At 38.9% G+C, this 22,252-nt stretch overlaps 1 protein-coding gene across 1 annotated transcript; it reads right to left on the minus strand.

Moving 5' to 3' along the window:
* Positions 1–708: 708 nt before the first annotated feature.
* On the minus strand, positions 709–21,523 carry LOC128228637 (uncharacterized). Its single transcript, XM_052940057.1, has 3 exons — positions 21,411–21,523; positions 4,712–5,523; positions 709–2,421 (listed from the first exon to the last, which is right to left on the minus strand). Exons 2-3 carry the CDS (start codon positions 5,348–5,350, stop codon positions 1,123–1,125), a joined length of 1,938 nt encoding a protein of 645 aa, XP_052796017.1. The 5' UTR covers positions 5,351–5,523; positions 21,411–21,523; the 3' UTR covers positions 709–1,122.
* Between the last annotated feature and the right edge of the window lie 729 nt (positions 21,524–22,252).

The following is a 22,252-nucleotide window of genomic DNA, read 5'->3' on the forward strand; positions in this document are numbered from 1 at the left end:
TGCAACATTGATATTTTACCAGGCAACAAAGAAATTTTGAAAATGTTAATTACAAATCTGTAATAAAAATAATTTAGTTCTTACAAAGAATTTTGATATTACCATAAAAAATAATGTAAGCATTACACGCATGCGAAACAGTAGCTCCAGCTCTTTTAGGAGCTGTATATAAAAAAGAGCCAATGACACTTCCGAGCTAGAGCAAAAGAACGGACATCATCATAAAACGGAAGTATGACTCGTTATTTTTATATAAAAAAGAGTATAAATATGCTTATTCCGGTAAACAGGCGGTCATCTTTATTCCCGACAAAATAAAAGAACTCGATAATACTGGTTTTATCTTAAATGTAAGCTTCTTGAGTGAAATTCAGCTGAAAATCGGTGAAAATGTTCTACTTTCGTTTGTAAACATATTTATATGGCACTGCATTCCCCGATTTCTCAAATAAGCACTCATAATTGTGATATTAGATAAAATAATGAGTCATACTTCCGTTTTATGATGATGTCCGTTCTTTTGCTCTAGCTCGGAAGTGTCATTGGCTATTTTTTATATACAGCTCCTAAAGGAGCTGGAGCCACTGTTTCGCAGCCATGCATTAGGCACACAAGAATGCAGTAAACATAATTTATGCTTAAAGCAGCACTCTCACAGATTTACCGTTTTGACAACTTTTTTATTTTATATCTTGGAATTAGACAAATTTAGCGTAAATATCTGCCAACCAGTGATATAAGACTGCCGACAAAAGATCAGATCGTAGATTTTCATATTTCCGAAAAAAATATATTTTATGGCTTAAAGTGTTACTAACGGTTTAAGAAAAGTGCATAAATCATCAATTTTTGAACTTAAATATGAACATCTGCGCTCTGATTTGTGTCAGCAGTCTTTTATCACTGGTTTGCAGGTATTTACGCAAACATTTGCTCATTCCAAGACAAAAATTGAAAAGTTGTAAATACGGTAAATCTGTGAGAGTGCAGCTTTAAAAAAAATCGTTACACTGCTGAATGTAAGCTTTTATGATAATATCAAACATATGAATGAGAATCTGTCAAATGCATAATGGTTTTGTGAACAATTGCATTGTTTTGCACAACACATCTTGTAGATCGCTATTGAGCCTTACAGTAACACAGAGGTCTGAGCAGCTTGTCTGTGATACAGGCCGATTGACTCCCATACTTGTTTACACGGACAATATCACCAACCAAGCGGAACTCCGAACCAGAGGTCACGTGATATGTCGCCTCGAATGCTCCGTGACCGGGGACGGTCTCAATGGTGAGGTCATACCGCTGCAAGGCGCGATCTTCCGGCCGGAAAAACTGCATCAAAGATATTCCTTTGTTTTCCGTTTCCATGTGTTGTAGGCCGCTCAGCACGTGTCGGACGTCAGTCACCCGGTCTAACGCGAGTGTAGCACACTGAGGCTCGACTGCTAGCCGTTTGTTGAGATCTCTTATCACAGCTTCCGCCAAAGTTTTGGCAGTTTGGTCTGAGGCGTTAACGGGAGTGAAAGTGTAGCACGCGCAGTAGTTCTCCGGCACCCAGGCGTCCGTGCACGAGCGGCCCTCTGGTATGGACTTAAATAAACTAAGACTTCGAACGGTGCCGTCAATGAAAGACTTTGTTGGTGTTTCGAAATCACTATTTAAGACGTCAATCATGGTTTGATGAACATCGAATGGTGTGGTTAATCGGTTAAGATTAATTTTGAGACTAGTATCTACATTTGGAAACTTTGATTTTATATGATCTGGAATCACCATGTGCAGCATAGGCATGCGGTCCTCAATTCTCCCCACAAATGTATTCCTAATTTTATCAATTCGAGAACCATGGTCACTAAAAAACACTAAAACTGTATTGTCTAAATGCCCGTTAGTTTTCATCCATTTCAAAAACTCTAAGAAATCATCATCACCATAAGAAAGGAAGTTTGGGTATTCGTGACTAAACTCAACTAAGAAAGAAAGCATCATTTTTCTCTTATTTTTGTAAGTAATCAAAAATTGTTTCAAATAATCGATCAGAACCACATGTTTTGGGCGGTCCTTGTAACACAGCGTAGATCCACCACCCTGCAGATTCACGTTCTTGTTCTCCAAGTATAGAAAAATGGGGCCAAGTTTGTTGCGCATGCGCTCACGGTCAATCAGGCCTAGCCAGAAGGGCCGCATATAATGGTCGGCGGGTGGCCTCACAAAACCACGTGTGAGATAGTTAAACGTGCCTATTTCCGGATAGTCCTCCGCGTACAGTGTTGCGGCGCCCCGCTCCGAGAAGTTGCGCCACAGGAAGGGAAATGGGTCGAATGGGTCAGTGGTGTAATCTTTGATGGGGACCTCGGAAGTCCACACGCGCCGGCCAGTCAACAGCGGCGTCAGATTTGGCAGCGTGTTCTCGCCAACCTGAAAAAAAAATTCAGTAGTTGTAGTTTCACGGTACAACGTCAATAAGCAAGTGCTTGTTATCAAACGTATAATGATGACATTTACTATGAGTAAATGCAAATTGGTACGGCGACGTATTTAAGCACTTGTTATAGCATGGAATTCCCAACTCCAGCCTCGTTAGTTTTAATAATGTACAAAATATACATTCCAAGAAACAATAGTGGATTTCTGTATTAACGTCTGCTTTGGTCTCCCTCTAAACAAATAACTGATAAACATTCTGAGTTTGTTCAAGGATTTTTAATTTGCCGGAAGAAATATGTGGTGGAACATATTTAGTAATATGCATTTATTTTATATGTTTGCAGATAATCTGTCTGCATAGTTTACCTTGGCAAATGCCTGAATATGTTGAGTGTTGAGTAAGTGAAATCCGCGGATTGTTGAAAATGTTTCCAATCCGTTTATGCGTCAAACATTTCTTCCTAATACAGCATAAATGTTAACTCATTTCTTTTGACAGTTTCATTCAGTTTCATTTACGTTCTTCTTTGAAAAGAGAACATTGTACCTATGATCTATTGAATATATTGTGCATGATCTATTAAATATACTGTGCATTTATTTCGATCATCTCCTCCTAATTAGTGTCACTCTAGGCTTGTGATGTGATTCAAGTTTGAAGCAGTTGAGTTAGTCATGCAATATTTATTGATTGAAGGTAAGCATCGACCGTTTTGTCAATTTGTCACTATCTACCTCATAGTTTTCCTCTCAAATACCGGCGGTAAGTTCGTTTGTTGAATGCTATCCATTCTCTGTTTAGCCATATATGTAGACTATAAAGTTGGCTGTGTTAAGTGTTTTTTTGTGCAGCAATCTTTCCAGCAACATATCTAACCTTCTAGCTCGTCATTTATTGGAGAAACATTGAATATGAAGATTATTAACAATATGATACAGCTGAAGCGTTCCAAGTCCAGTCCAAGTTTAAAGTTTTATTTATCAAAAGTCATGTCACTATAACATGACTAAGTAAACATGATAAAATATATACTTTGAGATTATGAGGCACATAACATTATCCCAGAGACTGCTCAGTGAGTCTCAGTCAATCCTGAATTCTCAGTAAGCATCAATCTGCCGAAACCCACCAGCGAGTCTCAATCAACCGTGACTGCTCAATGAGTCAGTCAACCGAGACTGTTCAGTGAGCCTCAATCAACCAAAACTTCTCAGTGAGTCTCAATCAAACCGAAACTACTCTATGAATCTCAAGCAACCGAGATCTTTAGTGAGTCTAAGTCAACCGAGGTTGTTCAATGAATCTCAATTAACCGAGACTGCTCAATGGGTCTCAGTCAACCGCTGATTTCAAGCTGCCAGTCTGTCACGCTGTAATCCTGCAAACTTTACGCTGCTAGGCTGTTAAGCTGCTCACTTCACGCTTCCAGGCTGTCACGCTGTCAGACTGCAACTCTGTAAGTCTTCCTAGTTCACGCTACCAGGATGCCAATCTTTTAGGCTGCTAACTTCACGTTGCCACGCTGTTAGTCTGCTAATTTCACGCTGCAAGGCTACCGCGCTGACTGACTGCTCACTTCACGGACATCACGTAAAATGTTTAATGTATTATTCATGCAAGCGCCAAACTGTAGTGAGTGTTTACCATTAAAGCGATTGCATTTCGAAAACAAAATCAATTGTCTGAACATTTATGATGTATGCTTTTAACAAACCTTAATCATTATAAGTTCAATATTTAATAAGCGATCAGCACTTTAAGCGGCATTGTCGGTTATGGAGAATTAAAATTAGGAATGCAAAAATACACAACAGGTTGTGTAGGTCTCTTTAACGCTACCCTTCTCACTGAGTATCATAAAACCTATCATAAATAATGACTAGCCATGTCTCAACTTACGTTTCTATGTTGCCAAATTCTGCCATAAGTAAGTGTACACACAGTACTCGGTCCTACAGTTTCAGCTACATTTACTTATAATTTTAGAACAGTAATAAACAGTGAAACATTACACAACCTTTTCACCTTTCTGAGGTATGAATGTATACAAGCCTGGTAGAATTGATGGGATCTTTGATCCAGACTCGGCTCGACGTTTAGTCCAATAATCATAAATGTCTGAATATATTTAGATGATGAACTTTGGAAGTTTGCGATAGCGATTTAAAAATCCCCAGTTTTGCAGATGTTTTACTGAAGAATACCGACATTGCCTAGCAATTTTATGTTATTCTTACTGACTTATCAAAACATATTTCTTTTAAAGCAATGGTATTATACCTTCATATAACCTTTAAAGTCGTAGGAGCCCAGTTCTTCTCGAAGGTAACGGATGGTTTTTGGCAGCTTCCGTATGGAAGCCGAGCGGGAGACGGAGTCGACACCAAACATAACGACGCTTAAATGGTGAGCAGACTCCTCCAGGAGAGGGGTCGTTCGATGCACGGATTCCTTAGCAACATTTGTGAGAATTTTGTCAAATATGAGCTTCCCGTCAATTGAGCATTCTGTGTAAAAGAAATCTGCATTCACTCGTGTGGGCGGTGACAGCGTTATCGGCTCGTCAAACTTTACTGAAACGTCGTCATTTTGACGTCGAAGTATGCTGTATGTGCATGAAACTTGATTCATTGAAAGTTTCAGAAGAGCTAAGGCACTTTTATTGAATATCACAAGCCCATGGTTATCAACTGTAAGAATGTTGGTTGACGTGTCACAGGTGAGCGGTTTAGGGTCCCATACGTACTTCATGATGGACGGGTCGTATGGATTCAGGCTGGGAATGATGCACGAGCTGCTCGTGTTCGCATGTCGGAACAGGTAACGCACCGTAAACGTTATTTCTATGTACAAGTATGGCACCATTACAATGGCAATTAGCCATAACAACACTTTTATCACACGACACTTCCTCATCATGCGAGTCTATTGTCTGTTTATACATCCACTAAAATCCTTCGAGATTTATGTACATCTAGAATTTATAATATAGAAGCGCTATCACGTAACTGCTTCAACATGGCGGCCGTCCCGGCGAAGCACGCCAGTCGCAAGAATCCACTAATCGTCGCCTTTCATTTCCTTTAGGCAGCCTGAAATCACAAACAACAACATTGTCTGGCTTCCTCTGTATATTTTGTTTGTTAATATTTATAATCATATCTGCAACCTGATGTAAAACTGAAAATGCATAATAAAGAAATCTCAAACGGCATCACATACATATCTATTTTATCATCATCTCAAGTTCACTATATAATTAATGTTCCGTCTAATATCCGTTAATAGTTTACTTTCGTTGACTTTTATTCCATACATACAATAACAACATCACTAAATGTTCTTGCGGGTGATAAGGAAGTTCCATGGCGCATTTACAATACCCATATGAACTAGCTCTCAAACTGACAAGCACTTTAAGCCTTAATACGTCGAAGTCAAAGTGATACATTTTTCTCCCACCTCAGATAAGTAGATCCAATAATTTAACCATGCTAGAAATTCTTATCTTGCCCACGGGCAAAGATAAAACAAGTACCCGTATGGAACTCCTTTTTAATGGTCATCACATTGTAATTACCTCCCTTGTTGAAGACAGTCGTCTGAAGCATCAAGGAAACCTTGCCTTGTGGCAATATCTAGAATGTTAATAAATTATTTCTCGCTTCAAATTCACCATAAAAAAGTTTTCACGAACCTTTTAAGAAATAATGCTTCACTCTCCTTAGAACTATTTAAAGACCGATTTGACTATTAACATAATCTGAATCACTGCGCGCATATCCATGACAACTACGAATCATTACATATCCATACGCATTTATTTTCACTACGCACAAAAGAGTTCCAGCAAAAAATGCATTTTTACTTAATTTTGTTTAATTGAGGTGGGAGAAAAAGCATCTACCAAAGCCGCTCGTGTAAGATAGGTTCATCCCAACCCTCGCGCAGGGTTTTTTGCGGAAACTCGGTAAACCTCGTTTCCGCAAAACACCCTACGCTCGAGTTGGGATAAACCTATCGTACACTCTCGGCCATGGAAGATAATCCATCTCGCAAATGGCGACGTCAAGTGCCCATCGTGTAAACTCAGATGACAAATAACCATAGCAATACTTTGCAAACATACAGGGCCCAGCTTCCCGTTTAACTATTGAATTGGTGTAGAAGGCGACCTTACATTTTTTAATAAGTACGGTAATTAAAACATGTCCTATTTGGTATACAGGAATTTTAAGACCTCAGAGTGAGCAGAAAGTCACGTCAAAATAATCCTGCAACTGTACGAGACATTGCAGTAATTGATCTGAGAACAATACGTTTTTAGACAAAATTTCTTAGTAAGAAATGTTAAAAGTTTAAACATACAGTGTGAATTCAAAAGGCAGAGCGCATATTATGTTAAAGCATGTTGTGTGAACTTGATATACTTTTCATGCTTGCGAGATCACATTTTTACAGCATTTCTCACACAACATGCATGTAGTGACATAAATCATATTTCCTGTGAAATTTGAGATCGATGCAGGTTTTTGATGTGACATGAAATCGCATTGTTCACATTAATATAAAGGTAGAAAAATCACTACAAATCACTGGCAGAGTTCGACACATTCACTACATGTCACTTGCAGAGTTGGACACATTCACTACATATCACTAGCAGAGAACGTCACATTCACTACATATCACTAGCAGAGTTTGACACATTCACTACATGTCACCAACAGAGTTTGACACATTAACTACATGTAACTAGCAGAGTTCGACCTATTCAAGAGCATATCACAAGCAAAGTTTGACACATTCACTACATGTCACTAGCAGAGTTCGACACATACACTACATATCACTTGCAGAGAACGACATATTCACTGCATATTACTAGCAGAGTTCGACACATTCACTACATATTACTAGCAGAGTTCGACACATTTACTACATATCAATAGCAGAGTTTGACACATTCACTACATATCACTAGCAGAGTTCGACACATTTACTACATATCACTAGCAGAGTTCGACACATTCAAGTACATATCACTAGCAGAGTTCGACACATACACTACATATCACTAGCAGAGTTCGACACATACACTACATGTCACTAGCAGAGTTCGACACATACACTACATATCACTAGCAGAGTTCGACACATTCAAGTACATATCACTAGCAGAGTTCGACACATACACTATAAATCACTAGCAGAGTTTCCCTACATATCACTAGCAGAGTTCGACACATACACTACATGTCACTAGCAGAGTTTGACACGTACACTACATGTCACTAACAGAGTTCGACACATACACTACATATCACTAGCAGAGTTCGACACATACACTACATATCACTAGCAGAGTTCGACACATTCAAGTACATATCACTAGCAGAGTTCGACACATACACTACATATCACTAGCAGAGTTCGACACATACACTACATTCACTAGCAGAGTTCGACACATTCACTACATATCACTAGCAGAGTTCGACACATTCAAGTACATATCACTAGCAGAGTTCGACACATACACTACATATCACTAGCAGAGTTCGACACATTCACTACATATCACTAGCAGAGTTCGACACATACACTACATATCACTAGCAGAGTTCGACACATTCACTACATATCACTAGCAGAGTTCGACACATACACTACATATCACTAGCAGAGTTCGACACATACACTACATGTCACTAGCAGAGTTCGACACATACACTACATGTCACTAGCAGAGTTCGACACATACACTACATATCACTAGCAGAGTTCGACACATACACTACATATCACTAGCAGAGTTCGACACATACACTACATGTCACTAGCAGAGTTTGACACATACACTACATGTCACTAGCAGAGTTCGACACATACACTACATGTCACTAGCAGAGTTCGACACGTACACTACATATCACTAGCAGAGTTTGACACATACACTACATATCACTAGCAGAGTTCGACACATACACTACATATCACTAGCAGAGTTTGACACATACACTACATGTCACTTGCAGAGTTGGACACATTCACTACATATTACTAGCAGAGTTCGACACATTTACTAAATATCACTAGCAGAGTTCGACACATACACTACATATCACTAGCAGAGTTCGACACTTACATTTCATATCACTAGCAGAGTTCGACACATTTACTACATATCACTAGCAGAGTTTGACACATTCACTACATATCACTAGCAGAGTTCGAAACTTACACTACATATCACTAGCAGAGTTCGACACATACACTACATATCACTAGCAGAGTTCGACACATACACTACATATCACTAGCAGAGTTCGACACATACACTACATATCACTAGCAGAGTTCGACACATACACTACATATCACTAGCAGAGTTCGACACATACACTACATATCACTAGCAGAGTTCGACACATTCACTACATATCACTAGCAGAGTTCGACACATTCAAGTACATATCACTAGCAGAGTTCGACACATACACTACATGTCACTAGCAGAGTTCGACACATACACAACATATCACTAGCAGAGTTCGACACATACACTACATATCACTAGCAGAGTTCGACACATACATTACATATCACTAGCAGAGTTTGACACATACACTACATATCACTAGCAGAGTTTGACACATACACTACATGTCACTTGCAGAGTTGGACACATTCACTACATATCACTAGCAGAGTTCGACATATTCACTGCATATTACTAGCAGAGTTCGACACATTCACTACATATTACTAGCAGAGTTCGACACATTTACTACATATCAATAGCAGAGTTTGACACATTCACTACATATCACTGGCAGAGTTCGACACATTTACTACATATCACTAGCAGAGTTCGACACATTCAAGTACATATCACTAGCAGAGTTCGACACATACACTACATATCACTAGCAGAGTTCGACACATACACTACATGTCACTAGCAGAGTTCGACACATACACTACATATCACTAGCAGAGTTCGACACATTCAAGTACATATCACTAGCAGAGTTCGACACATACACTACAAATCACTAGCAGAGTTTCCCTACATATCACTAGCAGAGTTCGACACATACACTACATGTCACTAGCAGAGTTTGACACGTACACTACATGTCACTAACAGAGTTCGACACATACACTACATATCACTAGCAGAGTTCGACACATACACTACATATCACTAGCAGAGTTCGACATATTCAAGTACATATCACTAGCAGAGTTCGACACATACACTACATATCACTAGCAGAGTTCGACACATACACTACATTCACTAGCAGAGTTCGACACATTCACTACATATCACTAGCAGAGTTCGACACATTCAAGTACATATCACTAGCAGAGTTCGACACATACACTACATATCACTAGCAGAGTTCGACACATACACTACATATCACTAGCAGAGTTCGACACATACACTACATATCACTAGCAGAGTTCGACACATTCACTACATATCACAAGCAGAGTTCGACACATACACTACATATCACTAGCAGAGTTCAACACATACACTACATGTCACTAGCAGAGTTCGACACATACACTACATGTCACTAGCAGAGTTCGACACATACACTACATATCACTAGCAGAGTTCGACACATACACTACATATCACTAGCATAGTTCGACACATACACTACATGTCACTAGCAGAGTTTGACACATACACTACATGTCACTAGCAGAGTTCGACACATACACTACATGTCACTAGCAGAGTTCGACACGTACACTACATATCACTAGCAGAGTTTGACACATACACTACATATCACTAGCAGAGTTCGACACATACACTATATATCACTAGCAGAGTTTGACACATACACTACATGTCACTTGCAGAGTTGGACACATTCACTACATATCACTAGCAGAGTTCGACACATTTACTACATATCACTAGCAGAGTTCGACACATACACTACATATCACTAGCAGAGTTCGACACTTACATTTCATATCACTAGCAGAGTTCGACACATTTACTACATATCACTAGCAGAGTTTGACACATTCACTACATATCACTAGCAGAGTTCGAAACTTACACTACATATCACTAGCAGAGTTCGACACATACACTACATATCACTAGCAGAGTTCGACACATACACTACATATCACTAGCAGAGTTCGACACATACACTACATATCACTAGCAGAGTTCGACACATACACTACATATCACTAGCAGAGTTCGACACATACACTACATATCAATAGCAGAGTTCGACACATTCACTACATATCACTAGCAGAGTTCGACACATTCAAGTACATATCACTAGCAGAGTTCGACACATACACTACATGTCACTAGCAGAGTTCGACACATACACAACATATCACTAGCAGAGTTCGACACATACACTACATATCACTAGCAGAGTTCGACACATACATTACATATCACTAGCAGAGTTTGACACATACACTACATATCACTAGCAGAGTTCGACACATACACTACATATCACTAGCAGAGTTTGACACATACACTACATGTCACTTGCAGAGTTGGACACATTCACTACATATCACTAGCAGAGTTCGACACATTTACTACATATCACTAGCAGAGTTCGACACATACAGTACATATCACTAGCAGAGTTCGACACTTACACTTCATATCACTAGCAGAGTTCGACACATTTACTACATATCACTAGCAGAGTTTGACACATTCACTACATATCACTAGCAGAGTTCGACACATTCACTACATATCACTAGCAGAGTTCGACACATACACTACATGTCACTAGCAGAATTTCCCTACATATCACTAGCAGATTTCGACACATACAATACATATCACTAGCAGAGTTCGACACATACACTACATGTCACTAGCAGAGTTCGACACATACACTACATATCACTAGCAGAGTTCGACACATACACTACATATCACTAGCAGAGTTCGACACATACACTTCATATCACTAGCAGAGTTTGACACATACACTACATATCACTAGCAGAGTTCGACACATTTACTACATATCACTAGCAGAGTTCGACACATACACTACATATCACTAGCAGAGTTCGACACATTCAAGTACATATCACTAGCAGAGTTCGACACATTTACTTCATATCACTAGCAGAGTTTGACACATACACTACATATCACTAGCAGAGTTCGACACATTTACTACATATCACTAGCAGAGTTCGACACATTCACTACATATCACTAGCAGAGTTCGAAACATACACTACATATCACTAGCAGAGTTCGACACATTCACTACATATCACTAGCAGAGTTCGACACATACACTACATATCACTAGCAGAGTTCGACACTTACACTACATATCACTAGCAGGGTTCGAAACATACACTACATGTCACTAGCAGAGTTCGACACATACACTACATATCACTAGCAGAGTTCGACACATTCACTACATATCACTAGCAGAGTTCGACACATACACTACATATCACTAGCAGAGTTCGACACATACACTATATATCACTAGCAGAGTTTGACACATACACTACATGTCACTTGCAGAGTTGGACACATTCACTACATATTACTAGCAGAGTTCGACACATTTACTAAATATCACTAGCAGAGTTCGACACATACACTACATATCACTAGCAGAGTTCGACACTTACATTTCATATCACTAGCAGAGTTCGACACATTTACTACATATCACTAGCAGAGTTTGACACATTCACTACATATCACTAGCAGAGTTCGAAACTTACACTACATATCACTAGCAGAGTTCCACACATACACTACATATCACTAGCAGAGTTCGACACATACACTACATATCACTAGCAGAGTTCGACACATACACTACATATCACTAGCAGAGTTCGACACATACACTACATATCACTAGCAGAGTTCGACACATACACTACATATCACTAGCAGAGTTCGACACATACACTACATGTCACTAGCAGAGTTCGACACATACACTACATATCACTAGCAGAGTTTGACACATTCACTACATATCACAAGCAGAGTTCGACACATACACTACATATCACTAGCAGAGTTCGACACATACACTACATGTCACTAGCAGAGTTCGACACATACACTACATGTCACTAGCAGAGTTCGACAAATACACTACATATCACTAGCAGAGTTCGACACATACACTACATATCACTAGCAGAGTTCGACACATACACTACATATCACTAGCAGAGTTTGACACATACACTACATATCACTAGCAGAGTTCGACACATACACTACATATCACTAGCAGAGTTTGACACATACACTACATGTCACTTGCAGAGTTGGACACATTCACTACATATCACTAGCAGAGTTCGACACATTCACTACATATCTCTAGCAGAGTTCGACACATACACTACATATCACTAGCAGAGTTCGACACTTACACTTCATATCACTAGCAGAGTTCGACACATTTACTACATATCACTAGCAGAGTTTGACACATTCACTACATATCACTAGCAGAGTTCGACACTTACACTACATATTACTAGCAGAGTTCGACACATACACTACATGTCACTAGCAGAGTTTCCCTACATATCACTAGCAGATTTCGACACATACAATACATATCACTAGCAGAGTTCGACACATACACTACATGTCACTAGCAGAGTTTGACACATTCACTAAATATCACTAACAGATTTCGACACATACAATACATATCACTAGCAGAGTTCGACACATTCAAGTACATATCACTAGTAGAGTTCGACACATACACTACATATCACTAGCAGAGTTTGACACATACACTACATGTCACTAGCAGAGTTCGACACATACACTACATATCACTAGCAGAGTTCGACACATACACTACATATCACTAGCAGAGTTCGACACATTCAAGTACATATCACTAGCAGAGTTCGACACATACATTACATATCATTAGCAGAGTTTGACACATACACTACATATCACTAGCAGAGTTCGACACATTCACTACATATCACTAGCAGAGTTCGACACATACACTACATATCACTAGCAGAGTTTGACACATACACTACATGTCACTAGCAGAGTTCGACACATACACTACATGTCACTAGCAGAGTTCGACACATACAAGTACATATCACTAGCAGAGTTCGACACATACACAACATATCACTAGCAGAGTTCGACACATACACTACATATCACTAGCAGAGTTCGACACATACATTACATATCACTAGCAGAGTTTGACACATACACTACATATCACTAGCAGAGTTCGACACATACACTACATATCACTAGCAGAGTTTGACACATACACTACATGTCACTTGCAGAGTTGGACACATTCAAGTACATATCACTAGCAGAGTTCGACACATACACTACATATCATTAGCAGAGTTCGACACATACACTATATGTCACTAGCAGAGTTCGACACATACACTACATGTCACTAGCAGAGTTCGACACATACACTACATATCACTAGCAGAGTTCGACACATACACTACATATCACTAGCAGAGTCCGACACATTCAAGTACATATCACTAGCAGAGTTCGACACATACAGTTCATATCACTAGCAGAGTTTGACACATACACTACATGTCACTAGCAGAGTTCGACACATTCAAGTACAAATCACTAGCAGAGTTCGACTCATACACTACATATCACTAGCAGAGTTTGACACATACACTACATGTCACTAGCAGAGTTCGACACATACACTACATGTCACTAGCAGAGTTCGACACATACACTACATGTCACTAGCAGAGTTCGACACATACACTACATATCACTAGCAGAGTTCGACACATACACTACATGTCACTAGCAGAGTTCGACACATACACTACATATCACTAGCAGAGTTTGACACATACACTACATATCACTAGCAGAGTTCGACACATACACTACATGTCACTAGCAGAGTTCGACACATACACTACATGTCACTAGCAGAGTTCGACACATTCACTACATATCACTAGCAGAATTTGACACATACACTACATATCACTAGCAGAGTTTGACACATACACTACATGTCACTAGCAGAGTTCGACACATACACTACATGTCACTAGCAGAGTTCGACACATACACTACATGTCACTAGCAGAGTTCGACAAATACACTACATATCACTAGCAGAGTTCGACACATACACTACATGTCACTAGCAGAGTTCGACACATACACTACATGTCACTAGCAGAGTACGTTCAACACATACACTACATGTCACTAGCAACGTTTGACACATACACTACATATCACTAGCAGATTTCGACACATTTACTACATATCACTAGCAGAGTTCGACACATACACTACATATCACTAACAGAGTTTGACACATACACTACATATCACAAGCAGAGTTCGACACATACACTACATGTCACTAGCAGAGTTTGACACATTCACTACATATCACTAGCAGAGTTTCCCTACATATCACTAGCAGAGTTCGACACATTTACTACATATCACTAGAAGAGTTCGACACATACACTACATATCACTAGCAGAGTTCGACATATACACTACATATTACTAACAGAGTTTAACACATACACTACATATTACTAGCAGAGTTCGACACATACACTACATGTCACTAGCAGAATTTGACACATTCACTACATATCGCTAGCAGAGTTTCCCTACATATCACTAGCAGAGATCGACACATACACTACATGTCACTAGCAGAGTTTGACACATTCACTACATATCACTAGCAGAGTTTCCCTTCATATCACTAGCAGAGTTCGACACATACACTACATATTACTAGCAGAGTTTGACACATTCACTACATATCACTTGCAGAGTTTCCCTTCATATCACTAGCAGAGTTCGACACATACACTACATATCACTAGCAGAGTTCGACACATACACTACATATCACTAGCAGTGTTCGACACATACACTACATGTCACTAGCAGAGTTTCCCTACATATCACTAGCAGAGTTCGACACATACACTACATATCACTAGCAGAATTCGACACTTACACTACATGTCACTAGCAGAGTTCGACACATACACTACATATCACTAGCAGAGTTCGACACATACACTACATATCACTAGCAGTGTTCGACACATACACTACATGTCACTAGCAGAGTTTGACACATTCACTTCATATCACTTACAGAGTCTGACACATACACTACATATCACTAGCAGAGTTCGACACATTCAAGTACATATCACTAGCAGAGTTTGACACATACACTACATATCACTAGCAGAATTCGACACATTCACTACATGTCACTTGCAGAGTTGGACACATTCAAGTACATATCACTAGCAGAGTTCGACACATACACTACATATCACTAGCAGAGTTCGACACATGTACTACATATCACTAGCAGTGTTCGACACATACACTATATATCACTAGCAGAGGTCGACACATACAATACATATCACTAGCAGAGTTCGACACATTCACTACATATCACTAGCAGAGTTCGACACATTCACTACATATCACTAGCAGAGTTCGACACATACACTTCATATCACTAGCAGAGTTCGACACATTTACTACATATCACTAGCAGAGTTTGACACATTTACTACATATCACTAGCAGAGTTCGACACATACACTACATATAACTAGCAGAGTTCGACACATACACTACATATCACTAGCAGAGTTCAACACATTCACTACATATCAATACACTACATGTCACTAGCAGAGTTTGACACATACACTACTTATCACTAGCAGAGTTCGACACATACACTACATATCACTAGCAGAGTTCGACACATACACAACATATCACTAGCAGAGTTTGACACATACACTACATGTCACTAGCAGAGTTTGACACATACACTACATGTCACAAGCAGAGTTTGACACATACACTACATATCACTAGCAGAGTTCCACACATACACTACATATCACTAGCAGAGTTCGACACATACACTACATATCACTAGCAGAGTTCGACACATACACTACATATCACTAGCAGAGTTCGACACATACACTACATGTCACTAGCAGAGTTCGACACATACACTTCATATCACTAGCAGAGTTTGACACATACACTACATATCACTAGCAGAGTTTGACACATACACTATATGTCACTAGCAGAGTTCGACACATACACTATATGTCACTAGTAGAGTTTGACACATTCACTACATATCACTAGCAGAGTTTGACACATACACTACATGTCACTAGCAGAGTTTGACACATACACTACATATCACTAGCAGAGTTTGACACATACACTACATGTCACTAGCAGAGTTCGACACATACACTACATGTCACTAGCAGAGTTTGACACATTCACTACATGTCACTAGCAGAGTTTGACACATACACTACATGTCACTAGCAGATTTCGACACATACACTACATGTCACTAGCAGAGTTTGACACATACACTACATCTCACTAGTAGAGTTTGACACATACACTACATATCACTAGCAGAGTTCGACACATACACAACATATCACTAGCAGAGTTTGACACATACACTACATGTCACTAGCAGAAATTGACACATACACTACATATCACTAGCAGAGTTTGGCACATACACTACATATCACCAGCAGAGTTTGACACATACACTACATATCACTAGCAGAGTTCGACACCTACACTACATGTCACTAGCAGAGTTCGACACATACACTACATATCACTAGCAGAGTTTGACACATACACTACATGTCACTAGCAGAGTTTGACACATACACTACATGTCAATAGCAGAGTTCGACACATACCCTACATGTCACTAGCAGAGTTTGACACATACACTACATGTCACTAGCAGAGTTTGACACATACACTACATGTCACTAGCAGAGTTTGACACATACACTACATGTCACTAGCAGAGTTCGACACATACACTACATGTCACTAGCAGAGTTCGACACATACACTACATATCACTAGCAGAGTTTGACACATACACTACATATTACTAGCAGAGTTTGACACATACACTACATATCACTAGCAGTGTTTGACACATACACTACATATCACTAGCAGAGTTCGACATATTCACTACATATCACTAGCAGAGTTCGACACATATACTACATATCACTAGCAGTGTTTGACACATACACTTCATATCACTAGCAGAGTTCGACATATTCACTACATATCACTAGCAGAGTTCGACACATATACTACATATCACTTACAGAGTTCGACACATACACTACATATCACTAGCAGTGTTCGACACATACACTACATATCACTAGCAGAGTTCGACACATACACTACATATCACTAGCAGAGTTCGACACATACACTACATATCACTAGCAGTGTTCGACACATACAAGTACATTTCACTAGCAGAGTTCGACACATACACTACATATCACTAGCAGAGTTTGACACATACACTACATGTCACTAGCAGAGTTTGACACATACACTACATATCACTAGCAGAGTTCGACACATACACTACATGTCACTAGCAGAGTTCGACACATTCACTACATATCACTAGCAGAGTTCGACACATACACTACATATCACTAGCAGAGTTCGACACATACACTACATATCACTAGCAGAGTTCGACACATTCACTACATATCACTAGCAGAGTTCGACACATTCACTACATGTCACTAGCAGAGTTCGACACATACACTACATATCACTAGCAGAGTTCGACACATACACTACATATCACTAGCAGTGTTCGACACATACACTACATGTCACTAGCAGAGTTTGACACATACACTTCATATCACTAGCAGAGTTCGACACATTCACTACATATCACTAGCAGAGTTTGACCCATTCAAGTACATATCACTAGCAGAGTTCGACATATTCACTACATATCACTAGCAGAGTTCGACACATTCACTACATATCACTAGCAGAGTTCGACCCATTCAAGTACATATCACTAGCAGAGTTCGACACATTCACTACATATCACTAGCAGAGTTCGACACATACACTACATATCACTAGCAGAGTTTGACACATACACTTCATATCACTAGCAGAGTTCGACACATTCACTACATATCACTAGCAGAGTTCGACCCATTCAAGTACATATCACTAGCAAAGTTCGACCCATTCAAGTACATATCACTAGCAGAGTTCGACACAAACACGTTTTTAGGAATTCCGCATGGACTTTGGTTTTCACCGGGAATTCCTGATAAAGATCACGTGACAAATGTGATTCATTTAGTTACTAGTTAGTATCATATATTAGAACAAAGTTTTTGTCGGGAATATAAATCTTAATTTAAAACTGCCAATGCAGCCATAGTGAAACATTCATATGATAAAATATTAAATATGATATCAAATTCAGGTAGGGAATATTATGTTTGGTACAATCAGAATTATCATGGATTAAGTAACAGTTATCTAAAATAAAAACAAAACAAGGGATCCTGCAGGAACACACCTAGCAAAGTAAAATTTGGGTTCCTGTTACCCTTTTAGTGTCAAACCATTTGAACATCTCATTTGTTTAACAAAATCACATAGTGAAATAATTTTAATGATTCTCTGTAAACAAGTAGTTGTTTAGGACCATATTTCCACAGATCACATTTTTCACGCGATCCTATTTGTCAAAGTTGTGAAGAATGGGACGAATTAAAACACAGTCAAATGTCCTGTAAAACAATGGGATTTTCTTTTTCACACCATTTTTTGGACATACATATATATAACAACATTGATACTTGTTTGCAAAACTGTACACATGGTTAAAATGTTATTGCTGTAGCTTCAAAAATAAGAAAATAGGTCAGAAGTCACAATCTAGGTCATCCAAAGACAACATTGATAATTGTTTCAAAACTGTACACATAGTCCAAATTTTATTGCTGTAGCTTCAAAAAAAGAAAGAAGGTCAAAAGGTCACAAACAATGACATCAAAGTATAAAATAAATATTTGTTTTCAAAACAGTACACATGATCCAAATTTCATTGCTGTAGTGTCAAAAATAAGAAAGTAGGCCAAAAGGTCACTGTCAAGGTCATCCGAGCACAACATAAATATTTGTTTTCTAAACTGTTCACATGGTCCAGATTCCATTGCTGTAGCTTTAAAAACAAGAATGTAGGTCAAAAGGGGCTAATTTCAACTGTCTTGGTATATCGCCATTATATGATGCTCCACGACAAATATCAAAGGTATGGGCCTTGTGGTTTGAAACAAGAAGATTTTGAAAGTTTTTTCTTATATAAGTCTCTAGGAAACTTGTGATCCCCGGGGCAGGGCCAGTTTTTGTGCACCAGGGGCATAATTTGAATAGTCTTGGTAGAGGACCACTTAATGGTGCCTTATTGAACATATCAAAGGTCTTGGCATAGCGGTTTCAGACAAAAAAGATTTTCAAATATTTCCCTATATAAGTATACCAAACCCGGGGTGTGGCCAGTAATGACCCCAGGGGCATAATTTGAACAAACATTCACAAGCAATTGTGTTCAGATGGATGCACGAACGACAGACACTTCTAGCCTTTGACCAATAGAGTTAAAAATCAACCAACCCCTTTAAACTGTAATGTTGATCTCTTTTTAACAAAGGCAAGGGAGAGTAAAACAAAAACAACTGCACAACCAAAACAGATGTCTGTCTTTAATCCTGACTTGGCTAAAAATAAACTTTCAAGGGCCACACTCTAGTGATGCATGGGCGGGATCTGGCTAGTTTCGAAAGGAATCGAGCCCTCATGGATATCTAACTACTGTACAAGTTTCATCGAGATAAAATCAAAACTGAAGACTGTATTGTGTTTACAAGCAACTGTTTACAGAAGAACGGACGCACGGACGCACATACGACGTTCACCACGCCACCGCATAAGCTCTTAAGTCCTTTGGGCAGTAGAGCTAAAATTTAAAAAAGTTAACAATCAATCTGTGAGAGTGCATCTTTATACGGGTATATTTATATTGATTCACTTATTGGGGCTCTTTTTTAAACTGCATTCGTCCATTTTAATAACTGCCGAGGACGAAATTGTTCTTTATGAGCTGGTAAGGAGTACAACCCCATCATATGACATAGACTGCAAGAACTCTTCAGAAACAGCCATTTGTAAAAAAAATGACAGAATTGGAATTGTTTGTTTTTGACCATTTAACATCCTTAAAATATTATATATTAGTTTATCTACAGGAACAAAATTGTAAAGGACGAAACCCGTTCTTTATGAACACGTCAGTAGTAAAAAACGCGTTATATTACTTATCTATACTGCAAACACTTTTCTTTTAACAATGGAACTTAGCACCATTTCATACCACGGGCTACAGCTCGAACGAAATAAAGTTTGTGTAAATAAAACAATTCAAGGGTCATATAACTGCAGTGACTTAGGCGTCATGGCAGGTTGTCGAATTTGGTCCAGATATTCTGCTCATTTTCCAAGATTGGTAATGATCGGACAAAAGCTCCTCAAGTTACAGCGCGGACAACATGAAGAGTGTGTAATTAACGTAATTTAATGACCATTATTCTGAAAATACTGAAGCTACATGACTGATATTCGGCCGAGATATTCTGCCCATACAAACGTTGTCCACGTTTGGTAATGATCGGACTGAAGCTTCTCTAGCAAGAACGCGGATAAGCTAGTGGAAATATTTTAACAATATGATCAAAACAATACAGATACCATTTAAAGAATGTAGAACAATACAAGAAGGAATATGCCATAGAAACAAAGAGCTTATAATTGGAATTAGGGATTAGAAAAATCCCGTATTTAACGTCTATTATTTTTGACTACATTAAGGAGTGTCTATAAAGTTTAAACATTATGATGTTTTCAACTGACAGACTCCTCACTTCAATAACATTCCGAAAGAAATGCAAGATGACTTACCTTATAAACACGTTATGCTCTCCCTATATTTTCACTAAATCGAATACATAATGATTTGATTCAACCGCAAACACATTGTCAAAGAAATGGTCGCCTATATAATATTGACTTCCTTCACAATTCTCTATACACAACGGTGAGATCATATTTCATCCCCGCTGTGAAGCTGTGAGGTGCGCTTCTTTAAACCTACCCAGGGCTTGAATACATTGAATTTTTAAGTATTTCAATGACTTATTCCACATTCACGGCCACTAAACGCCAGCTCCACCACTTATCGGAGGTGCAAAGGAAATGAGTTGTAAACACTTCCGTGGTGCGGCTGTGTCTTGTGTTTACTTCTACAAACATGAGTACGATTGGTATTTTATTTGATATTTTTTTTTAACGGACATATTTCGAAAATCGGAGAATGTGGTACCGTGTAAGAACACTTTTACTGCAGGTTGGCTACGATTTTGTTTCAAAATTGTTCGCACCGTGATGCCAGAATCTTTTCTGCCGAATCGGACTTGTGCATATTATGAAATCTGCTAGCAATTCAGGTACACTTCGTTGCTTACACACATCCTACGAACATTCTGGCGCATGCATTTTTTTATACCTACTATGCATAGTACTTACACTGGAACACAATAAAACTAATAAGCACTTCATAAAAGGGAATTATGCACATTTTTATAAGTGGTGGAGCTGCTGCTCTAGTGGTGGCGCTGTCGATTATGTTTTGCACCCAAAGTAAACGAAATTGCAGGTTTTGACACCCAAAAATGTTGGAATTCTTAATGATAAAGTCTAGTACTTAATGATTGCCTATCTGCAATTTCATTGGCTGAAAACGT

The sequence above is a fragment of the Mya arenaria genome, chromosome 3, assembly GCF_026914265.1.
Source record: "Mya arenaria isolate MELC-2E11 chromosome 3, ASM2691426v1".
Lineage (NCBI taxonomy): Eukaryota > Metazoa > Mollusca > Bivalvia > Myida > Myidae > Mya > Mya arenaria.

Excerpts from the sequence above, each read along its gene's own strand:
- LOC128228637 (XM_052940057.1), bottom strand. The coding sequence starts at position 5,350 with ATGATGAGGAAGTGTCGTGTGATAAAAGTGTTGTTATGGCTAATTGCC. Across the intron at positions 2,422-4,711 it reads ACTTTAAAGGTTATATGAAG|GTTGGCGAGAACACGCTGCC; the intron begins GTATAATACCAT and ends TTTTTTTTTCAG.